Source organism: Monodelphis domestica, chromosome 1 (genome assembly GCF_027887165.1).
Source record: "Monodelphis domestica isolate mMonDom1 chromosome 1, mMonDom1.pri, whole genome shotgun sequence".
NCBI lineage: Eukaryota > Metazoa > Chordata > Mammalia > Didelphimorphia > Didelphidae > Monodelphis > Monodelphis domestica.
The window spans coordinates 263,779,754-263,805,146 of record NC_077227.1 but is presented as its reverse complement, the minus strand read 5'-3'; the positions used below and the strand labels follow the sequence as shown (position 1 = coordinate 263,805,146).

Sequence of the window (25,393 nt, the reverse complement as noted above, 5' to 3'; positions counted from 1 at the left end):
AGCACTTAAATTTTATATACTTTGGGAACATTATTGAGAGCATTGCATTGCACCCACACAGATCTTAATCATCTTGACCTTCAAGCTCCTGCCACACCTGCTCCTTGCATTAGGAATAGAGGCTTTAGATTGGAACTAGGAACTGGCAACTGACAGTTTTTTTCAAATGGTAGTCAATGAAGGAAATGTAAAGAGAAGAGAGAGAGTTGTTACACTTTTTTTTTAGTGTAAGAAAATGTATAAGGGTGTGCGCATAGTCAAGTCACTCTTACTAATGCCTCTCATCCTCAGGCAACCCTTGTAGACTAAAACACGATCTTAAATTGCCAGAGTAACTGCGAGGGGTAGGGGAGAAATGAAGGGGCGGGAGGGGGCTGGAGGAGTAGCGACAGATATTGAAAACCGAATTAGGAGAGCGTGATCAGTCCTCTACAGACCACAGTGAAATGATGGATGTCTGATTTTTTTCCTTTTTCTTTTTTTCTGTGACAACCCCGCAAAAAGCCCTTGTAATCTACCTTGATTACTGATGGCGGAGGCGTTGTGCTCCTAGCCAAAGCTGATTGTTTCATTCGCCCCAACCACTGGCCTCTTACACCCGGTCCTAGTTATCCTAGAACCAGTGGCGCGCGCTCCTAGGCGCTACAGGACCTAAACCCGGCGGCCAAGCCCCTGATAATATATTGCAGCTTCGTTTGGAACACTCACACCCTCCTCTCCGATTCCTAAACTGACTTAGAGGCCGATGATCTCAAGTCCACTCCTTTCCCCAATGGAGGAGGAACCATACCTGGAGATTTACTTAGATCAATGCTTGAATCAGGTGAGTTGGTGATAAATTCTACTGCTCTCTCCCAAGCCTGTTCTAAAGAGCGATCCTCTTCTCTTCGCTCCTCGCACTGTCCTCCAGGGCTGGCGGGGGTGGATCTGGCCACTCGTGAGTCCCGCTACTGTATTGGTTCACAGTTTAGACACTAGAGTTGGAGAAGCGAGGATGTCGGGGATTTCAGCCTTTCCCCTGTAGTTCCAAGTTAGTCAGTTTCTGTCCAACAGGATCAAAAGTTAGAAAGTCTGTGAAACTGCAAAAGTAGAGACACTAACTTCACTCCAGTTTGTGGACCACGACTACTTATTTTCTGTGAAAGTTCCTTACAGGAGTTTTCTCAGTCTCTTCAGATATGCTAGCTGTTAAAACCTAGTCGTAATCTAAGAAGCCTCAATACTTGGAGACAATTTGGGAGAAGGAGCAGGAAGAATAGCTTTTTAGGTTTTCTGTTTAGAGATGCCTTAGCAGCTAAGGCTTGACTCTTCCCTTTGCCAGGATAATGAAAGACTAACCAGTTTAGTAAAAGAGAGATTTTTTTAAAAGAAAAATCTTATTGAATCTTCTGTAGTTGTACTTTTCTTCAAAATTAACAAACTATTGTGCTCTTATTACAAAAGCAGGAATATTTTTGTCCATTTTTTTTGTATGACAGGTTGTTGTTTTTTTTTTTTTAGAAATTTGTGTTCATGTGAGCCCTGAAGAATAAATTCTAAATGACTCCTCTCTATTCTAAATCCAGGGGTTCTTAGCCTAGAGAATTCCTACTTAAAAAAATTTTTTTTTTGATAACTGAATTTCAGTATAATTGGTTTCCTTCTAATCCTAGGTATAGGTTGTTTGTTTTTTTTTTTTTAATAATTTTAAAGGTAGTCCAATAAGACATCCATAGGCATTACCAGACTACCCTCAAGATCTGCAACACCCCCCAAAAGTTAAAAATATGTTAGCGAAATGTAATATTAAAGTAAGACACATTTTTGTATGAAATACTTTTTTCAATAATTTAACTTTGAGGAACATAACAAGATGTGTTTTCCTTCACAGATCCCCAATGGTTGTTAAATTCTATGTATACACTAAGACATTGGAAATGGCCAGTATTAGGGAGGTTTTGGTTTTGCAAGTTTTGGAAACGATGAGAGCAGTTTTTGTTCTCCTCTTACCTGAAAGAGTCCCATTTCCTCAACTGTTAAATGGCAATAGACTAAGTAATCCTTAAAGTCTCTTTTAACTCTAGAATTTCAATATGTTAAGTGTATTAAAACACTACATTTCAAAGATTCTTAACCTTTTTGTTTCATGGACCTCTTTGACAGTCTGAACCTGTCTCAGAACAATGACTTTAGATGAATAAAAATAAAATATACACATATATTTACATATATATAATTGCAAAGGAAATGAATTTGATTGAAAAAGGTTATCAAAATATTTAAGAAAAAAGTTCACATATCCAAAGTGAGGAACTCCTGCTGTAATGAAAGAATGTTCTTTGTCTTTGTCCCTCTTTAAAGATTGATTTTGTTGCTTTTTTCTCCCTCTGCAAAAACAAAATAATAATATAGGATGAGCCTGCTTCTACCAGCTCTCATCTCTTCAGCCCCATTGGGCCATATGATGCATACTTGCATATATCATCTAATCAAGAGACATTAGCCTCTCATCTTGAACCTTCTAAAGATACTTCTGATTTTTCATCTGTGGACCTTAGCTTCCTACCAGATGAACTTAACCAAGAAAATATAGAACAGACTTTCACAGAAGGGAAAGAAGGAGTAGAAGGAAACCATGAAACACAAGGAGATCCATCTAGACTACAGGAACTAAGTGAGAAAAACAACAATGACATTTGCACACACAACCTCAGTTTGTCAAATTCTGGTTTGCACCAGCTTTCAGATGGAACTTCAACTCTTCCTTCTCCAGAGAACTCTAACTCCAGCTTTTTTCCTTTGACATCCATGACTCCTTTGACCCCAATGACCCCTGTTTCAGAAGGCTCTGGAATAGTTCCCCAGTTACAGTAAGTAGTATCTTAATGTGTTTACTCCCCCTATGTACATATTATACATTGCCTCACAGAACACTAATTCCTATTTTAAGATTCTATTAATTATTCTTCCAGTAATGGTTATTACTTTAGGCAATAATAATATTTGGTTATATTTTCTATTTGTAAGATGGGGCAATAATCATTGACCACTAGGTAAGGAATTAATAATAGCTAGATTTATATAGGATTTTAAGGTTTACAAAAGTGTTTCATAGTTGACATCTCAATGAGATAATTCATGACAACATTGTGAGGCAGTTGCTATTTTCCTGTTTTTGTTTTTGTCTTGTTTTTATTTATTTTTAATTATTTATTATAAAATACGTTATTTTGCCAATTATAATAAATTTCCACATAAGTTTTCAGAAGTTATATGATCCAAATTGTCTCCCTTCCCTCTCCCTTCCTGTAGCTGGCAGGCAATTTGATCTGGATTATACATGTATTATCATGCAAAACATATCTCCATATTGTTCATTTTTGTGAGAGAATACTCATATACAACCAAAACCCCCTTTGAGAGCTGAGCCAGCAGTCTCTCAGAGGGGAGGGTTCTTCTGTCTAGATATGATGGTCCAGTTGAATAAATGCTGAGAGGCACTGTATGCTCAATCCTGTGTTAGGTATCATACAGTGCTCTGCCATGCACAGGGTTTACATTTATTTTATAGGTTCAGTGAGTACATACATTTCTGGCACACAATCATTTCTCAACATACATATTTCCATAGAACTTAACAACGGAAGTGAAGCCTAAGGAGATGGTCAACAAAACGTTGTTGCTTTGCCAGAAATAGATGAATAACATGAATAGGGTGATCTAGAGGTTAGTTCCTCCCGACCTAGGGGATCACCAGTTAGGAGAATCATTGTTACTTTTGATCAGCTTTCACAATCAATCATAGTAACTTAGGAGAAGGGTAACAAAACATTTCACAGCTAGGCACAGGATTAAAGGGTAAATTTAATACAGACCAGAATCAGATATCTTTCTAATTTCTAAATTGCATGTTTTTTTTGTGTTTGATTCAGGCACCTGGCAAAGTTGCCTGTTTATGAACCAGTGAAGTGTGTCAGTAACTTAAATTTCAAAGGATAGATTGATTTACCTGTTATGCTTGGCCTGCAATGGGTATGGAGTGTTTAAGTTTGCCTCTGCTTGAGAGAGAAGGGAGGAATAGTGGGTATTGGTCTTTAGGTTTTAATTCTGTGATTGTTATCTTTTGGGGTAATAATCTGGGGAGATTAAAGTGGGATATATGTGTTGATTATTTCTCCAGTATTGGAGAGAGAACAACAATAATTAGCAATTCCATTATTAAGGGAAATTAGAGGGAGAAGTCACACAAAAGGGGGTTCGGTGGTTGCCTCATCTTTCTGAAGGTTGCTCTGCAGCCTCCATTTCCCTGGCTGTGACTCTGTCAGGTAGCAGGAGTATTATGGCTTCCCACAAACACCCAAATAAAATTCCTAATAAATTAAAATGAATATTCATATGCTTTGATCTGTATTCCAACTCCAACAATTCTTTCTCTGGAGATGGGTAGCTTCTTTATCGTAAGTTCCTCAGAATTGTCCTGGATCATTGTATTGCTGATAGTCCCTAAGTTTATCAGAGTTGATCATTTCACAATATTACAGTTACGGTGTACAGTGTTCTCCAGGTTCTGCTTATTTCACTTTACATCAGTTCATGTAGACCTATTATCACATTTTAAAGATGACCCTGAGGCTAAGAGAGGCAAAGAGATTTGACTCAGGAACATAGTAAAGTGTCAAACTCAGATCTTCCAACTCCCAAGTTCATCTGACCTTCCACCTACCCAAGAGTTAATGTGATTTACATTAAATTGTACAATACCTCTCTGCCCCAGTCCCTCATCTATAAAACAGTTTGAAGTGGATTGGTTCTTTGGTTCCTTCCAGCTCTAATCCTATAAACCTAAATTTAAACAAAGGAAAACAGTTGGCAAATTCATGATTGAAAGTTCTATTTATTTGTATCTTGAAGGAAAATCACTGTAAAGAGTGTACCTTCAATGTAGTCAGTTGGTCATTGTATTTAGAAGTAGCTCTTACTAGGGAGAAAACCCACGATTTTCAACCAACAGAGGTTGAAGTGAGTTGCTTTTTTAAAAGAAGTATACCATTTGGAGATTCTGTAGGTTTAATACTTCATACCTTTTCTAAGGAAAACTTTTCTTTTAAAGAAAAATCCTTAACCTTGAGAGAGAAGCATTTATTAATATTGCCTATTATGTGTCAGGAACTTTACAAATATCATATCATTTGATCCTCACAGTAACTTTGTGAGGTAGGTGCTATTTTGATCCCTGTCTAACAATAGAGAAAACTGACATAGACTTGCCCAGGATCATGCAGCTAGTAAGGTTATGAAGTCAATATTTGAACTTTAGTCTTTATGACTCCAAGTCTAGTGCTCTATCCACTTCACCAACTAGCTGTCTTAAGTCCTTTTATGGAAGAAATAACTAGGGGCAGATAGGTGGTACAATGGTTAGAAAACCAGGCCTGGAGTCAGGAGGACCTACCTCCGGCACTTACTAGATGTGTGACCCTGGACAAATCACCTAAACCCTACTGCCCAACTCTTACTCCCCTCCATCTTAGAATCAATGTCATTGGTAAGAGTTTGAAAAAAGGAAAGGAAGAAAAGAAAGAACTAAATACTTATATGGTCTGCTATAAAGAATAACTTTGAAGTTATCAACTTATAAAACTATTTTAAAATAGTCTTTCACTTTTTTGCTTTTTGCTATTTTTTTAACTTGACAATTACCATACTGTTTTATTTTCCAGGAATATAGTATCTACTGTAAACCTGGCTTGTAAATTAGATTTGAAGAAAATAGCTTTGCATGCTAAAAATGCAGAATATAACCCAAAGGTAAGAATTTTTAATATCATTAACAAATGCTAATAGAATATGACATATTTTGTCTTTCTTCCTAGGACCTTACCATCTTGTAGTTTTTTAAAAAGAGGGATTTCAACAGTAGAAAAATTTTGGAGATGGATTATTCACAGGTCAAAATGTGTGTTTTCTTTGGGAAAATCTTTATAAGTCTCTTTTGATATGTTTAATAAGTTGAGTGCTTCTTAAAAGTTTACTTCTTCTATTTTAAAGATTTGTGAATGTGTGGTGGAGTATTAGCTTTCTTCAAATGATTCAATTTAGCATCGTTCCTGGAAATAGAAATGAATTATCACGATCATAGAGCTAAAGAGCAAGAAAGGTCTTCAAAGATTACCTAGGCTAAGCTACTTAACCTTTTTGATTGGGAAATGAGAGAGGAGGTTCTCCATGATGTTGAGGTAACTGTCATTCTCAAATTTCAGAGAGGATTTTCTAGAAATTTATATTTAAGACTCCTTAGCTTATCAATTCATATCTTAAGTTTAAAATTATAGTTTTTTATGGGTTCTGCCAAGACCCCCCTTTTTCAGCAGTTAGATAACAATGACAGCTTAAATACAAATATAAAGTTTGTAGCACTAAGATGATTCTGATACTAGTAGGAAAATGTCTTTTTGATCTTTCTGATAGAACCTAATTGAGTTTTATCCAAACACAACTTAGTCTACCAGTCAGCAAATCAGAATTATGTGTTCAGGATGAAAAGAAAAAAGCTAAATTCTGAATACAAGGAGGCCAGGTGGAATCACTAAGATTTCTAGGCATGTTAGGATGCTAACAGCATTTTAATAAAGTCCCACTTTTACCCTCTCTAACTTAATGCTATATCCTTGAATATTTACCATTTATATTCTTGACCTTTTCTCATCAATCTCATATGTAGGTTTCACTTCGGGGCCATGATCACAAGGGAGTATTTGGGAGCATTGCCCAGTGAGGATACCTGGATCCCAGTTAGAAATCATTGCTCTTAGACCCCACATCTAGATATGTAAGAACAATGAAGAAAACACTTATCCACAGTCTGAGTGGTGTCCACTTTTTTGGCCCAGTATTTCAAAAGAAGCTGTGTGCCCTTGGTGTCTCCAGACTGCTTTTTGGGAACTATTTCTACTAAGTTGGTGAACACAAGAGAGGAAGGAGAAAAGGCACATATTTCTCAGATGTCTCACATGTTTCAGCATTTCTATATCCCCTATAATATCATCCAGCAATGATAATATAAGCAACCAGATAAAACCATTGCTGAGTGAAATTGACAGAAAGAATTGAGAGACATGTAAACTAAATGTGGGAAATAGTTCTATACTACCCTGTCCTGATCAGACCTTTTGGGGAGTATTGGGATCTGTTCTGGGCACCATATTTTACTGAGGACATTGGCAAGTCAGAAAGGGTCTAAAGATGTTGAGTCCTCAAGTCTGCGCCATACAAAGACTCCAACCAAAATGGCAGCATGAATGGGTGCAGACTGCCCCATTCACCAACTCCTAAACTGGAAATGACCTTAAACTTACACTATAATATCCTTTAAACTAGACTGATTAACAGTCAAGATATTTAATAAGAAACTATAGTAAATTACTTCTTCAAGAACTGCACAACAAAATCAGGTAGTGTGAGCAATAGGAAAGGAGGCTTCCAGAAAAAGTCAGAGGCAACTCGAGCAAACAAACCATAACCAAAGAAAGGCCAGAGAAACAACTCACTAAGAACAAAAAGAAACAAACCCTGCTACTTGAACAACAGTAATATTATCATAATATGTCAAGGATAATACATTATTTTTATTATCTAGGTAGGTAGTGGGTTAACTACTAGGTTTGGCTAAGGAAGAAAGGACTAGTAACTTTTTCTGGTCCTTACTTTTTGTACCATGGCTTAATACTTACTAGCCACTCCTTCTGTCCTATCCTTGGATATGGCTTTCCTCTCTAATTTGACTCTGCTTCACTTGGGGTTCCTCCTGAGCCATCTGTATAGGAGAAACAATGGAAGATATAAAGATCTAGTTATCTTCCATGCCAGTACCAATTTACAACTCTTTCTCCACCACCACAACCATCTCCAGTAAAATTGTTAACAAATTTGTTCAGAAGGGATATGGGCCCTGCTCTGGGAACTTATAAGAGTATAAATCAATAATTCTTCTTCACTCTGAGTCCTCATCCCAAAAAAAATATTTTATCTTAGAGATACCCAATTTATCTTAGAGAACCCAATTTAAAGCAATGATAAAACAAATTCTTAGGAAATAGAGAGTGGGGTGGGTGGAAGGAAATTACAAATTATGCTAACCAGTGGACAGTTCCATTACTTTAGCAATTCTTTTCTTGCCATCACAGTATCTAGTCTTCCTAGTAATTCACTTCTTCCATACTAGTCCCTGCTAAAGGACCAGCTCCATACATGTCTTTATGTCCGTCAAAAGAGTTGTAAGGAGGTGAGGTGTGGGTGTGTGTATGTAAAAACAGACTTTGGCCAGCTAGGTGCTAGAGGGCCAGTCCTAGACATAGGAGGTTCAGAATTCAATCTGTTCTCAGATACTTCCTATCCATGTGACCATGGACACTTAACCCCAATTACCTAGCCTTTACTGTTCTTCTGCCTTTGAACCAATCATCAGTATGGATTCTAAGACAGAAAGCAAGGGTTTAAAAAAAATTGATGTTGGTCAAAACATAAATATGATTCAATTTTAAGACTCATTAGGGTATTATATCTAGTTTTCTCATTAAAAGCCCTTCAACTTTACTCTAGCCTTTTCTATTATTCTCTTTCACTCCATAATCTCACTATTAGCTTTCTTTCTGTTCTTCACACAACATTCTACTTCCCATCTGCCTGAAATATGCTCCATTCTCACCTTTAGCACTTATAATCCTTCCAATGTTCAAACATATATACACATATATATAGTATAACAGGTATGACAGAAAGTATGATAAGGATAGTTAAAAAATGATCACCCCAACCCTTACACACACACACTCAATCAATCACACTCACACTCCCTAGGGAGACAAAGCAAATTTACTTAACAAAGGTAGTGAGTAAGGCATACCTACCCAAGCAGAGGAGCACCTATTTTGGTTCTGGGAATCCTTTTTGCCATTGATATAGTTCTTGCCAAGTTTGCTTCAAGGGCAAGATGTTGCCTATTTAGGGTGGCTCCCTGCAAGGCTAAGATGTCATGGCTGAAGGATCATTCTACTACTGTGTCTGGTCAAGGAGGTCACTCAGTTGTGGTACTAATTCCTTTGGATTTGGCTATGACTCCTACTAGTTTGGGTTACTCTTTGGACTTAGGATAAATTTGATGGCTCATGCATTCACATTGATTACCTGGGGACTCTGCTCTCATGATACCTGTTCATCTATATCAGAAAAGAATGAATATAAAGGAAACAGACAATGATGGTCAAGCTGGGGAACAGGTAGTTATTGTTCCTTTCCTTGGCTTGGTGGTTGAAAGCAGCTGTTGTGGAAGAGAGAGATGTCTAACAATCTAGCCCTAGATGCTTTAAGTAACAAGATGTTCTGTGTCATGATACTTTTATCAGATGAGAATGCTTAGTTGATCAATTATAGAATAAAACAGAACAAAGACATAAAATAAAATTCTAGACACTTCTATTGATCAAAGGCTTACACTAGGTGTGAACAACCTACTTAATTTTTTTCAATTAATAAGCATTCACACTATCTTACCCCTATATCTTCTACCCCTTTGAAGATAAAATCTTTGTGGTATTTAAAAATTATTTGTCTCTGCAATGTTATACAAATTATTCCCCTAGTTATACTTGTTTTACTCTGTATCATTTTATTCATGTATTCCCAGTTTATTTGGAAACTATCCTATTCATCAATAGTATTCCATTATATTTATAAATTATTAAATCAGGATTTAAATTAAATTGAGTGCACCAATTATTAGTCACCCTCTTACTTGCCATGATTAAAAAGAGTCCTAATGAATATTTTTGTTCAGAGGGGTTCTTTTCTTCTTTCTTTTCTATCAAAAGGCAGCTAAGTGGCATAGTGGATAGAGTGCTGGGCCTGGAATCAGGAAGATCAATCTTCCTGAGTTCATCTATGGACTCAGACACTATCCATGTGACCCTGGACAAGTCACTTAATCCTGCTTTCTTTAGTCCCCCCATCTCTAAAATGAGCTAAAGAAGAAAATGATAAACTGCTTCAGTATCTTTGCCAAGAAACCCTCCAATATAGGATTAGAAAAAGTCTAAAAATGACAGAACAACATATATAATTTAATAACTTTTAAGGTATAGTTCCAAATTACTTTCTAGAATGACTGGACCAGTTCACAGCTCTAGCCACAATGAATTATTTTGCCAATTTTCCCCTAGTCCCTTAATATTTGTCATTTTCTGAGTCACCTTTGATAATCTGATGGGTATGAAGTAAGACCTTAGAGTAGATTTAATTTTCATTACCAATCTACTTAAAATTAGATTTCTTCCTTTGAAAAAGGCCTAGAACAATTTAAATAAATTCAGAAAGAGTTAAGTAATTTATGAGAAAAAAAAGTACTAGAAAAGGCTGAAAGAACTGCATGCACACCATTGAAGATACCAGCAACTACTCAAAGAATTGAACTTTTTGGAGCATTCTTTTCCCCCCTCCCTCTTTCCTTGTGGAAAATCTATCACAGATTTTTAGGGTATGTTTTTGCATCAATCAATCTTAACATCTCAGGAAATACCTTTTTTCTGAAAGCTAATTAGGAGGCAACTAGGTGCCTCGGTGGATTGAGAGCCTGGCTTAGAGATTGGAAGTCCTGGGTTCAAACTTGCTCTCACACACTTCCTAACTGTGACACTGGGTAAGTTATTTAACCCCTACTCCCTAGCCCATATTGTTCTTCTACCTTGGAACTAATAGTATTGATTCTAAGAGTACAGTAAGCAATAAGAATCTTCTCTTTGGAAAAGAAAAACTGGTTGTTCAAGATAACAGCAATAGATATAGAATAAGCTCCTTCCCTTTTTCAGAGAGAGGGAGAATAGGAAGAAATCATTCAATAGGGATATGAGCTTTGAGCTGAGTCAGTCAATTAGTATTTATTAAGCATTTCCTATGTGCCAGACACTGAACTAAGCTGGTGCTATAAAAGTAAAAGGTAAAATTCCAAACTAAGGGGGTTCGAAGTCTATTGAATCAACATACCAAAAAAACAAAACTATGTACAAACAAGCTATTGACAGGATAATTTGGAGATAATCCACAGAGAGAAGAATTAGCTAGACCCCCTTTCACAGATGGGGGGGAGGAAAAGAACAACAATTTCCATCTGTGGTCTTATCCAGCATACCTGTCAGTTCTGGGCAAGACAGCACATCTCAGCTCCTTATTACCATTGTCTACAACAGCTACTCCATATCATCCCAGAGGAAAAGGAGATTATACCTAGATTAAAGATTATACCTAGCATGCGGTCCCCATCCTGCCTCTCTCCTCCATGTGGAATGGCAAGCTAGATTTCCTTCCTTTTTCCTCTTTTCCAGACTTCCCAACTCCTAATTTAAATATTCTTTCTATGAACTCTAGTGAAAAATTTGTTGGGTTGCCCTAGATTCTTTTGGCAATCCTTAGTTCTGCTGATAACACTCTTGTAGGCAAGATGAGAGGTAAAGAGTTAGACAAACTTGCTTAGGTATGCTCTATTCTTAAAAGAAGAAAAAAACTTTCATCTACCATCTCCTCAAGTTCAAATCCTATGCCTTCCTTTTTTACTATGTTTACAAGAAAAAAATTGTCACCACACATTTGTTTCTCAACCCTTTACAATTTGTCTTCTGACCCTGACTCAGCTAAAACTCATTTTTATTTTGAACTGTTTGTTTTGACGCTACCAGGATCTCTTACCTTCTAAACATGATAGCCTGTTTTTTGTCCTTGTGTTTTTTAATCTCTCTTCTGCTTTCCCCTCCTGGATAAGTTCTTTTTTGGCTTTTTGTGACATTACTATCTCCTGGTTCTTTTGCCTGATTGGAACTTTCATTCTCTTGGGCTCTGTTTTGAGCCTATGTCCAAAGCACAATCCATTCTTTTTGCACCCTTATTTCTGAACTAAACCTATCTTTCCTCCAACTACCATATTTCTGTTTAGGGTACCACCATCTGTCACTTGGGTTTGTAACCTCAAAATAATCCTTAACTTTGTTCTCACTTTCCTCTGATATCTAATCATTTTTTAAGTCCTGTTGATTTCTCCCTCTGTGACTTCTCTCATATCTATCCCCTTGTCTCTGTACTCTAGGCTCCCACCCCAGTTCAACCCCTTCTGACTTCTTGTTTGGGTTACGATCAATCTTCCTGGTTCCTGCATCTTTCCTCTTCAATCAACCCTCTATACAACTGCCAAAATGACATTTCTAAGGCTCAGGTCTGATCACATTGCTCCCTTCCTCAAAAACTGGATTTAAAGAACTTCAAATCTGATTCCTTTTTAATTTATCTGTCTTACTTTATAGCAAAAAATTTATCTGGAATAGAATTCCTACTCCATCTTCTGCTTGTGCCCCATGCCTGGAATGTACTAATTCATCATCTCTACTCCTCATAATCTTGTGTTTATTCAAGGCTCAGTTCAGGTGCCACCTCCTATATAAGACCTTCCCTGACTCTCCCAATTTATCACTCTCCTTAATTTATTTATGTATGTGTCATATCCTAAGTAGAATATAAGCCCATTAATGGCAGGGACTGACTTGTTTGTCTTTGTATCCTGAAAGGCCCAGCATAGTATCTTGCATATATCAGACCCTTAATAAATATTTCTTGAAATGAAGAGATGATTCTTCCATTTTCCCTTGTCCTTTGAAATGAATGTTCACTAAGGCTTTCCCCTTGATACTTGATACAGAGATGACCTTGGATTTTTGAAGGCTATGCCAACAAAGTCCAAAGACTAGTAGGTCCTACGAAGATGGAAAGGTTTTCGGTACAAACCTGCAACAGATAGATGGTGTCTCTTGTTTGAGGTCTGGCCTAGCTAAATCTGAAAAGATGATGAATCTCTATCAGCCTTGCTTTCAGATGATGAAACTTCTTAATATGCCATACCCACTGGCCCAGTGGGGCTTTTTCTCCCCCAAAGAACTCTGACTAGATTCATGTGAACCATGTTCAGTCCATTGGGAAGCCTAACCTCTATCTCTAGCTCCTTACATCTCTACCAATAAATAGAACTCTGAGCTTAATCACTTAAAGCTTAGGCTCCCCCCAGATCTAGGGTCACCCCAAAAGGGATTTTTAGGGTAACTTCTGGAAGTGTTTGAAACACAAAATAGATTGGGTATGACAGCTTTTTAATTCTTCTACCACAAAAAAAATGCTTAAAACATAAGATTCATGACTGCATCTTAACAATTCAGAACATTAAAGAGTAACCTTTCATTCCTATTATGCTCTCTCATGAGGTTAATACTTAAAATGTCAAAACATAAAAAGAACTGTGGGGCTGCTTAATGAACACATCACCTTTACCTCAATTTTGCAGTGTCCAAAAAACTCTTTCAAGATCCATATTTCAAGATCCAAGTAAGCCAGATCACAGACCATTTTCCTGTTACTGGAATTCCTCTCCTCTGCAAAACATTACAACTTCAATGCCTCTTCCCACAGGGCAGCCAGCATTATTTTCAAAACTCCCAAATCCTTAAGTATCCACCAAGCTTGAAAAGCTTAGCTTTCTCCATCACTCTTGGACCACTTCTGCTCAGAGACAGAAAAAAAATACAGAAGTAGTGAGAACCTGAAAGTCCTGTGCTTGCTAATATATGTTAGCTGCTATAGCTACTGAATAAGGGGCAAGTCCAAGGGATATCTGTCAATGTCCCAAACCACATGTTCAGAAAAGGAGGATGGGAACAAGAGTACGGGCCATGTCTCTCCTAAAAGACAATGGAAGAGGCAGCTCTTCCAGCTCAGTAAATAATCTTCTTTAATTCTTCTCCCCCACACACACACTCTCAAATTATTCAGGGGAGCATCCTCATGGAAATGAAGTCCAGGAACTGCCCCTGCCAGCACTATAGTCCCTCCTTCCTCAGCATCCACAGCTCCTAAAGAAATAGAAAAGAAAATGTTTGCCCCCAACATCTTTAGCATTGTCAAATGGTTTGACATGAGAAAGGTTTAAGGGTCTTTCCATTTGTCATGCAGCCAAACCCTTCTCTAAGTGCTGGGCCCTCTAATTAGAATATGAGCTCTATGAGAACATAGACTGTTCTATTTGTATCCAGAGCACATAATCCAATGCTTTGTACATATTTAGTACCTGATAAAGGCTTTTAAAATTACTCTTTCATGAAGCTGGAACCTTTTGAGAGAAAATAGGAGGACACAAGAGGAAAAATCCTGCCCTGAATGCAGAACATACCCCAGCATCTGATTCTCATATTTTACTTGATAAAGGTGCCTAAACCTGAGTTTCTTTGCCCCCAAAAAACAAATTCCCTTTTCTTTGCTCTAAAATGCCTCTAATGAATTAAAACAACTCTGAGGTACCACCTCACGCCTATTATATTGGCTAACATGACAGAAAAGGAAAATAATAAATGCCAGAGGGGATATGGGAAAATGAGAATAATATACTGATTCTGCAAAGTTATTCGGAACTACACCTAAAAGGCTTTAAAAACTGTGAATATTAGGGGACCGGTGGATTAATGGTCTAGACACAGGAAGTCCTGGGTTCAAATATGACCTCAGACACTTCCTAAACTCCTATTGACTCACTCTTACTGCTCTTCTGCCTTGAAACCAATACACAGTATTGATTTTAGGATGGAAGGTAAGGGTTTGGGTTTTTTTTAAAATAGGCATATACTTTGACTCTGCAATACCACTACTAAGTCTGTATCCCAAAGAGATACTCATTTTTAAGGGAAAAGGACCTCTTTATACAAAAATATTTGTAACAGCCCTTTTGTGGTTGCAAAGAACTGGAAAATGAGAAGATGCCCATCAATTGGGAAGATGACTGAACATGTCATGGTATATGATTATAATGGAATACTACTGTGCTATAAGAAATGATGAGAAAGATCATTTAACACAAAAGCCTGTAAAGACCTAAATGAAACTCAGGCAAAGTGAAGTGAGCAGAACCAGAACATCATACATAGAAATAGCAATATTATATTATGAACATTTATGAATGACTTGGATATTCTTAGCAATACAGTGATCCAAGAATAACCTCAAGGACTTGTGATGAAAAATGCCATCTATCTCCAGAGAAAGAACTGATGGAGTCTGAATGCTGACTGAGGAATACTATATTTCACTTTATTTCTTCAATTGTCTTTTGTTCGAGTTTTCTTTCACAAAATGACTAATATGGAAAGATTTTTTTTATGCATGTAAAATCTCTATCATATTACTTGCCAGTTTCAAGGAAGGAGGAAAGGAGGAGAGTAGGGGAAGAATTTGACTCAAATGTTAAAAAGCAAAAGCTAATTAAGTTTTTCATGTAATTAAGGAAAAATATTTTAAAATAAAATGCCTCTGATAGAGATGTAAAAGTTCAATTAAATGAGGTTTTTAACAAAATGTTTGCTGATTATATCTCTACTTCCTTTTTTTTCCCCTTTGGCATGGAACTGTGATTTCAATTGTATAGGGAACTTCTAGTGAGGAAATTCCCTTTACCAATATAGATCTGCAATCTAGAGTCTCATGGAGTTGCCAAGGCAATGAGAGGATAATTGTCTAAGATCACAGCCACACTCTGAGACTGTCTCTTCTCATATCCCTAGCCTCATTTTCTAAGTTGGGGATCTCCCAGGTAAAACCCCACTTTTGTCCTCCTGGATTGTGTTGGCAGGATCCAATGGATCCTGAGTGTGGTGACTAAATCTAGGACCTACCTTTTACAAGAACTGCCTGGCTTTATCCTCTTCATTGGTTCAAGACCAAACTTCTTGAATGCTGGATCAAACTGGGCCTGCCTGGATGCTGCTCTGGCCTCGTTTCTTGCTACAATCTTGCACTGGACTCTACGTGAAGCCACTGGGACTGACTTCTACCTACTCTGTTATGCCTCTCTTTAGAGCTTCCAAAGGATTCTGGTAGTCTTTTTGTGCAGTCCCTAGACTGGATGGAAGAATTTATAGCTGATTATGTGTGCATGCATGTATATATGTATGTACATGCCCCATTGTACTTTCTGGTGCATTTTTAGAACTTTACTAGAGTGTTGTGGGGATCTGGACTCTTCTAGTTCCTATCACACCACCATCTTCCCACAGTCCACTGTGGCTGGTTCTCCATCCTAAAATGTCTCTCATTTCATTAACTCAATAAAAGTGAAGTGTTATATATCTCTATTAAAATTTGGTCTCACAAGTAAATTGACTGAGCTTGTGTTTGCTGAATATGATTTCAGGGTCTTGCCTACACCACAAATATCTCCCATAGAGCACTGACTGATACAGAATTCCATAATAGTTAATTCTTTTGTCCATTAAAATGTTAGCGCCCGATGCAGCTGGGTAGCTCAGTGGATTGAGAACCAGGCTTAAATATAGGAGGTCCTAGGTTCAAATTTGGTCTCAGACACTTCTTAGTTATATGACCCTGGGCAAGTTATTTTACTCCTATTTTCTAGCCTTTACCACTCTTCTGCCTTGGAACCAATACACAGTATTGACTCCAAGATGGAAAGTACAGGTTTAAAAAAAAAATTTAGTACCTTAGAAGTGGGTGTACACCAAGCTTTACTGTCATTTTCACCTTGTTTTAAACTAGTTTAAGTTATTTCGTGAGCAGGTATTGAAAGGGAGAAGATACAGGATGCTTGAGGGAGAAGGAGGCCCAACAGAGGAAGAAGAAAAAAGGGAAACAGATAACCTCGTTATGTGATCTTGTTTAAAGTCTACCCTGCCTGAAAAGCTGAGAAATTGTAGTCAAAAAAAGTAGAGTATGAATTGATTTTTGTCTTTGAAAGTATTTCTGATGTCTAACTCCTCATAAGGAAAAATATTTTAAAACTTAAGATTTGTTAAAAAAAAAAAGGTACAATTGAGATTTTACTGGCTTCTTAAATGGGATGATGGCTTCAAATTCATGAAAAGGAAATGAATTTTTATTTCACCTTTTGATCATAGAGATTTGCTGCTGTGATAATGAGGATCCGAGAACCCAGGACAACAGCACTCATATTTAGTTCTGGGAAAATGGTCTGCACAGGAGCCAAAAGGTATGAACCCTCATTTTTATCATCTAAAATATCATCTGACCAAAAATGAGTGGTCTTTTTAGAAAAATGTGGTTCTGGCCAGTTGTGGTGACACACAACTATAGCCCTAGCTACCCAGAAGACAGGATGGAGGATTACTTGAGCTTGAGTTCTGTGGTATAATTGGGCTATGCCAATCAAATGTCTTCATTAAGTTCACCAACATGGTGAGCCCAGGAAGCAGGGTGCCACCATGCTGTCTAAGAAGGTTCAAACTGACCCAAGTTATAAATGGCACAAGACAAAGCTTCTGTCCTAATTAGAATTGGGATTATGAATAATTACTGTATTTGCAACTTGAGTAAAATAGAGAAAGAGGCTCCCAAAAAATCTTACAACATTCTGATGCAAAACACAGTGCTTCTAGCCCAAGGGTTTGGTTTATTTCTGCTTTAAAAAAAAAACAAAACTACTTTATCCCTTCACAAAACCATCTGCATGACTTCTAAGGTCTTCACTTCTGAAGTTTCCCTCCCAGGCCATGGACTTCTATTCTCTTATTCCTAATGAACCTTCATCATGACCTCCAGTCACAAAACATTTATCTTGGAGAAGAAATTGCTGAATTGAGTGCTATATTAGGGTTTATGCCAAATCTCTTCATTTTATAGATGAAGCCTAAAGAAAGTGACTTTCCCAAAATTATATGAATAGTTGATAGCACAGCTAGGACTAGAATGTTTCTCTACCAGCCTGGTGTTAGTTTTAGATCTTAACTTCCTGTCTTATTCAACCCATTTCCCCAGTCTCCTCCCAGCTCCACTTGACCATTTATCATAGCAATTTAAAGTAGAGGAAGAAATCACATTGTAGGGGGTTGAACTGTCCACTGTACAGCCATTGAGCCAATCAGTGCCCATGATTCAGAAAACAGTTCTGTGGTTGGTCACCTTTCATTTCATCAGCCAATAATATGCCACAATAAGTGTAACACTACTATACAGAATTAGATGTTTTTTTAAACATGTGATACAGTGAAGCTGTGATAAGTGAACCATGATATAGCGAGGTATGTCTATAATCTGATCTCTTACTACTGAATCCCAGATCTATTTCATTCTATTTGCAGTGCCTTTCCAAGTTACATATATTGATGGTCTAACTCAATGGGCTGTTCAAGATCCATTTCATAATCCAGATGTCTTGTTTTTTTCTTTATTACTGACTAATAAATTCTTGTTTTAAGCAATGTTCAGGAATTTTTAAAACATTTTATATACTATATAATATAACAGCACAACATGAGTCTATGTCTCTGGGTGAAGGGACGCAGTGATTTTTTTCCTTTTTTTAAACAATTCATTTTATTAGCACTCAACTCACCTTTCGCCTTTCACCTTTTATCTTTCAATTCAGCCTTTCTCCATTTCACTCTTATTGGGGGAAAAAAACTTTCATTTAAAAAATGTGCATAATCAAGCAAATAAACTCAAACATTGGCTATATGTGTGTGTATGTACACACAAATATATATATGTAGTCTGTGTGTGTACATATAATACACTTGTATATATGTATGTGTGTGTATAATTCTGTATCTTGAATCTATCATCTCTTTTGTTAGAAGATGAGTAACATGCTTCATCATTGTTACTCTGGAATCATGGATCTTTATTACATTGGTCAACGTTCTTAAGTCTTTCATAGTTTTTTGTCTTTATAATGCTATTGTATAAATTGTCCTTCTGGTTCATCTCACTTCATTCCACTCTGTTTCATATACATTTTCCAATGTTTCTCTGAGCCTTTCTCTTTTGTTATTTCCATGGCACAAAAATATTCCATTATATTCAAATAACATAATTTGTTCAACCATTCCCCAGATGATAGATACCCCGTTAGTTTCCAGACCTTTACCATTACAAAAGGAACTGCTGTATATATTTTTGTACTTGCAGGTCCTTTTCCTCTTTCTTTGATCTCTGGTATTTAGGCTTAGTAGTGATATCACTGACTCAGAGGATATACATAGCACAGTGACTCTTTGGGCATAGTTCCAAATTGCTTTCCAGAATGACTAGACCAACTCATTTCACTACTAATAGTATAGTCCAGTAATATTACTATTTCCCCACATTTCCTCCAGTATTTGTCATTTTCTGCCTTTGTCATCTTTGCCAGTGTGAGGTGGCACTTCAAATTGCTTTAATTTGCTTTTCTCTAATTATTAGGGATTTAGAATATTTTTTTGATTGATGTTGATAGTTTGGGTGTATTCTTTTGAAAAGTGTCTGCAATGTGTCTTTCATCCACTTTGATTTTCCAAAATGATCTTTCAAATCATGTGAATTTCACTAAGGAGGATTTTAGGGCTTGGTCCAAATAGTACAATGTCATCTACAAGGAGGAATATTTTATCAAGGAGTTCTAGAACAGTGATGAATATATTAGAGAAGCATGTGTCTATTTTCCTTCCTCAATTGATATTATTACTCAATTGAACAAATTTTTACAATCATATAGATCATAGAATCTTGTATAATTCTGACATATATTGTACACACCAGGTCTGAAGGTAGCCTTAAAAGTTGTATCTTATTTATCATACTAAATACTTTTAAATACATATGTGCGTGTATGTAACAGCTAAGTGATACAATGGATAGAGTGATGGAACCAGAATCAGGAAGCCCCAAGTTCAGTTCCAGACTTAGTCACTTACTAGATGTGTGACCTTGAGCAAATTACTTAAACCCTGACTCAGTTTCCTCATCTGTAAAGTAACTACAAATGCCTACCAGATGGAACCCACGTCTTAGCCTAACATTCAAGGTCTTTCACAATCTTGCACCATTGTGCCTTTCTAGCCTCATTATTCTCTTCTTCAGAAACTATGTTTCAAAAAAACTGAACCTCAAAATGAACTGAACATCATTGAATGCCTTGGTCTCATGATGTTCTCCTTCTTAAAGTGTTCTTGCTCCTTCTGTCTCTTCTATAGTGCATGCACTCTCTCTCTCTCCCCACACACACTCTCCCCCCCTTCCCTTCTTCCTCTCCCTCTCCTTTCCAGGATTGTTATTAAAAACCTTGAATGTTAGTTATTATTATCCTACATATGTAATAAATTAAACAATAAAGCATTTCTAAAACCAACTCATAATATTCTGCAACTCCTAAGAGTTATTATCTACCTCTGTTAAGGGAACAACCAGGAATACCCTTAGTTTCCTATGTTGAAAGCCTTGGGGTTCTCCTTGACTCCTTGATCTCTTTTGACTCTGAAGTCCTATCAGTGACCAAGTCCTGTTGATTCTAGTTCAACTCAAACTGCCTTATTTAGGGCCTCATTCACCCACGATGACTGCAATAGCCTCCTAGCTAGTCTCTCTGCATGCAGTTTGTCCTTTCTGATCTATACGTTCCAGAGTGTGACTGCCCTGCTCAAAGATTGTCAGTGGCTACAAATGCCTAGCAGATGGAATCTGCACGCATTAGCCTGCCATTCAAATTCTTTCACAATCTGACACCAATGTACCTTTCTGGCCTCATTATCCACTATTCTCTTTTTCAAAAACAATGTTCCACCAAACTGAACTCTATCATAGTTGACTGCCTTGGGCTCATGGTGTTCCCTTCATTAAATTGTTTTTGCTCCTCCCATCTCTGTCTATAGTTGGTTCAGTTTGCATTCAATATCTTTAATAAAGATTTTCTCTGACTTTCATTCTCCCTTTATCCAAGCATGCTGAAATCTTTATCTTCTCTGTTCTTCCAGAGAATTTGACAGTTAAGTCTTTTGACGTTGAATTATATTTGTCTGTCTGTCTTACCATAGAAAGAATACCAGATTTAGGGTCAGTTTCAGTTCCTAGTTATATAGCCTTAGATAACTTGCATCATCTCTGTGATTGTCAGTTTTCTCATCTATAAAATTGATACTGTTGAAATGTGATTTATATAATATTAAAAAGTTAAATATATCAAATGTCATTGTTACTCTTATATCCCCTACTTAGAGGTAAGTTTCTTTAATGCAGATAATCTTTCTCTGTCTCTCTCTTTCCCCCCTCTTCCTCCCTCTCCCCATCCCTCTTTCCCTCCCTCTCTTTTTTTTTTAAAAACCCATACCTTTCTGTCTTAGAATCAATATTGGTTCTAAGGCAGAAGAGTGGTAAGGGCTAGGCAATGAGGGTCAAGTGACTTGCCCAGGGTCTCATAGCTAGGAAGTGTCTGAGGCCACATTTGAACCCAGGACCTCCCATCTCTGGGCCTGACTCTCAATCCACTGAGCCACCCAGCTGTCCCTGCCCCCTCCCTCTCTTTCTGACTCTTTCTCTCTCTCCTTCATCCTTCCCTCCCTGCCTCTCTTTTTAAGTTTTTGGCCCAGCTTTAAAGATGGAGGGATCCAATTAGTTCATCAACTCCATTCCTCCTATATCCTGCTCCTGTTCTCCCAGCTTACCCCCAACATATATGTGATCAATGCCATAGCTGTGTACTATACCTTTCTAATCATTTTCTTCCTATTTGAGTGTAAGGTAAAAGGAAGATCTATAGTAAAAAATCTCCAATGATCAGGTTATATGATGGCATGTTTTAGAAATCTGCCATGGATGCCACTCTTAATATATAACAATATAGCATTCATTTAGCATTTACACCGATTTATTTTTTTGTGTGCATATGTCTTATTCAGTCAATTATTTCAAAAACTCCTTTGTAATATGTGTTTCTCAGTACCTTGAAGATTGTAAGCCTACAAGTATGTATATGTGTGTTTTAAATGAATTGTTTATGCCCCTTTCCAGTGAAGAATTGTCTCGCCTTGCAGCAAGGAAATTTGCCCGGGTAGTACAAAAGCTTGGATTTCCCGCCAGATTTCTGGATTTTAAAATACAGAACATGGTTGGAAGTTGTGATGTGAGATTTCCGATCAGGCTGGAAAGCTTGGTCCTCACCCATCAACAATTCAGTAGGTATGATGGCCTTCTCTTGACCTTGGCTACTTCAATGTTAAAATCATTTAATAATATAATGTATGTCATTTAGAAAACAAATTAATTTTTTACATTTAAATACAGAAGGAAATACTTTAACCTAAGGGGTTATAAAATTATCAAATATCACACTTCCAATCTTTTTAATCTGAGGTTTATTTAACAAATCTTTATTGAGCACCTACTGCATGAAAGGCAATTGCTGTGACACCATTCAGGAGAGGAAGAGGAGTGTCCACTTGTTAGGACTAATAAAGTTAGCAGGGGGCAGAGATTCAGAAGAAAAATAGGGAGGGAGGGAGAAGGGTAGTGAAATGAAGATGAGAAGAGTCGGATGGTCAAGCTACGTGGGGAGTCTCATCTAGTACCTATTTTAGGGTCTATACCAAACCAGAACTGCCTCTAGATTATATAGGGGTCTTAGCCTGGGTCTGTGAATTATGAAATATATATATAAATGCATATAATATATAAAATATATTAAAATATTTATTTTTCTATTTAAATATATAAGTAAATATATTCAAATATATTTATATTCATAAATAAAAATATAAAATATATACACATACATATAAATGTAAATATAAATATTTATGTGTGTTTTATATATACACACATAAAGTTCGTAGACATACACAAACACACATCTATAGATGTATGTATATGTACATATATAAATACATGTATGTGTACATGTCTAGACATCTGCATGTGTACTCACCAACGTATACATATACACATATGTGTACACATATGTGTGTATGATATATATATATAACTTATATATTATATAATAACTATATTTCAATGTAATTATTTTCCTTTGTAATCCTATGTATTTAATTTTTTGCACTGAAAATCACTACTCTAAGACAGAGTCTGTAGACTTCACCAGACCGCCAAAGGAGTCCATGGCATAAAAAAGATTAAGAATCTCTGCTCTAGAGTATATGTGTGACTCCTCGGCCCCATTTTTACTATAGGGTTGCAGTTAGCCTTGAACACAGAGTCTTCTGAGCTTTATAGCCTCCAGGCTATTCGCCTTGAAACTGATGGATGCTTATACTGGAGAGAATCTGCAGGGAAAGGGGAGAGAGGTGGCAGCAACATCTAGAGAACTTGCATGGTTCACTCTTCTAATTATACTGCTTAATAATAGTATCTCACATTTATAGCAAAGTGTTTTAAGGTTTGCAAAGTATTTTCTTAACCTTTCAAAGTTGTCCCAACTAAGATTAAAGGAAGAGGGAGAAGATATCTTATCTTAGGCATTCTATTGGTTGCTAACCAACCTCATTAGTTAGAAGTAGTGAGGTGATGTGTGCACTGGGTAGAGCCTTAGGCTCTTGTAACTAGGATGTTAATGTTTTGTACTAAGTTGGTTTTCAATTTGAATGACCCACGTTCAAATCCACCTTCAGATACCTAACAGCTATGTGACCCTGGTCAAGTCACTTAATCTTTGCATGCCTCAGATTCCTCAACTGTAAAATGGAGATCATAACAGCACCTGCTTCTCAGGGTTGTTGTGAGAATCACATAATATTTGTAAAGCTCTTAGCATAGATTAGAGGAGCTTAATAAATGCTTGTTTCCTTCTTCCCCATGTCCACATTTATACCTAATAATGAGAAACCTTTCAGCTTATCCTTGAATGAATTTGAGATGGGTTTGCCACCAGCAATAAAGCCTCCAGTGTGGGAATTGATCAGATCAAAACTGAATTCTGGGTTCAAATCCTAAAGTAACTTTGGCACCTAGAGATAGCAAACTTCTAATTTTCAAGGTGCTGATGCAGCTTTTGATTGACTCTGCCAGAGAGACTGAGCAGGGTTGAAAACTGATAATGGACACTGTTTAGAAATTGTTACAATATTATTTTGATCACATAAAAAATTATACATAGTATATCCATTATATATATGGAAAATTATATATGCTATTTATTAATATAAGTAACATGTTAGCAGAAAGGGAGGTCCTACTCCTCTAAGAACCTTTAAGGAATTGTTTTTAAAAATAGATTCCTGGGGGCAGCTGGGTGGCTTAGTAGATTGAGAGCCAGACCTAGAGATGGGAGGTCCTAGGTTCAAATCTGACCTCAGACACTTCCCAACTGTGTGACCCTGGGCAAGTCACTTAACCCCCATTGCCTGGCTCTTACCACTTTTCTGCCTGAAAACCAATACCCAGTATTGACTCCAAGATGGAAGGTAAGGGTTTTAAAAAAAAATAGATTCCTTCAGTGACACGAATAATCAAACTTGTTAATTTGAGGGAGTTCAATTTTGTAGCTGGATGCACTTGAACTTAATACTGCCCAACTCAGGACTCAGCATTTCCATAGCTTCACAAATGGCCTTGTCTTGTCTAGCCCCAGGTTTCAGTTCCACAAACATTAAGTGTATTCTTCACATTAGATGCCTGATTCTGAATGGATGTCATATATATTCTCCACTGTGAGGAGTTCATTGGTTTGTACAGCAGATTAGACTTTACTGGCAACTCTGGCTCCAGCTATGTCTGGGTGAAGTTCCTTTCTGCTTTCTCTGGCTACCTTGAGAAACAGCCAAAAATAATTCCATAAAATGGCCCCTATGTTTTCATGAATTTGCATGGCACTCTTGCACAGGGGCCATGCTAATCTTCTCTGTATCGTTCCAATCTCAGTATATGTGTTGCCAAAGCAAGCACTGGCCCCGATATTTTAATAACTTCTTTCAGGTAATCATAGAATCACAGACCAGTAGAGCTCTGGAAGAGACTTAGAGATCATCTAATTCAAACCCTTCATTTCACAAATAAGTTAACAGGTCCAGAGCAATTGAATCACCTATGGTCACACGATAAATAGTGAAGCCTTGACTAAAGCTAGGGGACTACCAGTTTTTTCTGCTATAAAGCCCTTCTCAGTTGTGGGGAGAGAAAAGAAAGAGAAGATTCCAGCCAGAAATCAAGAGGGTAAACTGTAGAGAACATAGAGGTTTCAGACCAATAGACATCTTTTTTTTTTTTTTCCTGTATGTGTTCCTGTGGACTGTGACAGCAGAATCACAGAAACACAAGTTTGGAGCTGGAAAACTCCAATCTGGTCTGAGAACCTTATTTTACAGATGAAAAACTTGAGTAATAAATTAATTGACTTGCTCAAATTCACACAGATAGTGAGTGATAGAGGCTGGATTTGAACCTGGGATTTCTTGACATCCCATCTAGTGGTCTTTCCATCCATCTTCTAGAAGGGAGAAGATATTAAAAGCTCAAGTGAGACCTCCAGTCACCCAAGAGCATTTGAACCTCTACTAACAAACCAGTCGAATTAAAGGACAGACAGTTTGTCCTTATAGCTGTTTAGAAA

The 25,393-nt window shown here is 37.1% G+C and overlaps 1 protein-coding gene and 1 non-coding gene across 2 annotated transcripts in view; one reads left to right on the top strand and one right to left on the bottom strand.

Moving 5' to 3' along the window:
• Positions 1 to 394: 394 nt before the first annotated feature.
• Positions 395 to 25,393, top strand: part of TBPL2 (TATA-box binding protein like 2) — a 64,102-nt gene continuing 39,103 nt past the window's right edge. The window contains exons 1-5 of the mRNA XM_001376564.3: positions 395 to 823; positions 2,392 to 2,849; positions 5,700 to 5,787; positions 16,962 to 17,053; positions 21,844 to 22,011. Of these exons, the coding sequence (XP_001376601.2) occupies positions 746 to 823; positions 2,392 to 2,849; positions 5,700 to 5,787; positions 16,962 to 17,053; positions 21,844 to 22,011 (884 nt within the window). The 5' untranslated portion in view covers positions 395 to 745. The remainder of the gene's footprint in view (positions 824 to 2,391; positions 2,850 to 5,699; positions 5,788 to 16,961; positions 17,054 to 21,843; positions 22,012 to 25,393) is intronic.
• Positions 24,619 to 24,729, bottom strand: LOC130456615 (U6 spliceosomal RNA). The gene has a single exon (XR_008915685.1). It is a non-coding gene; the product is annotated as a U6 spliceosomal RNA (small nuclear RNA).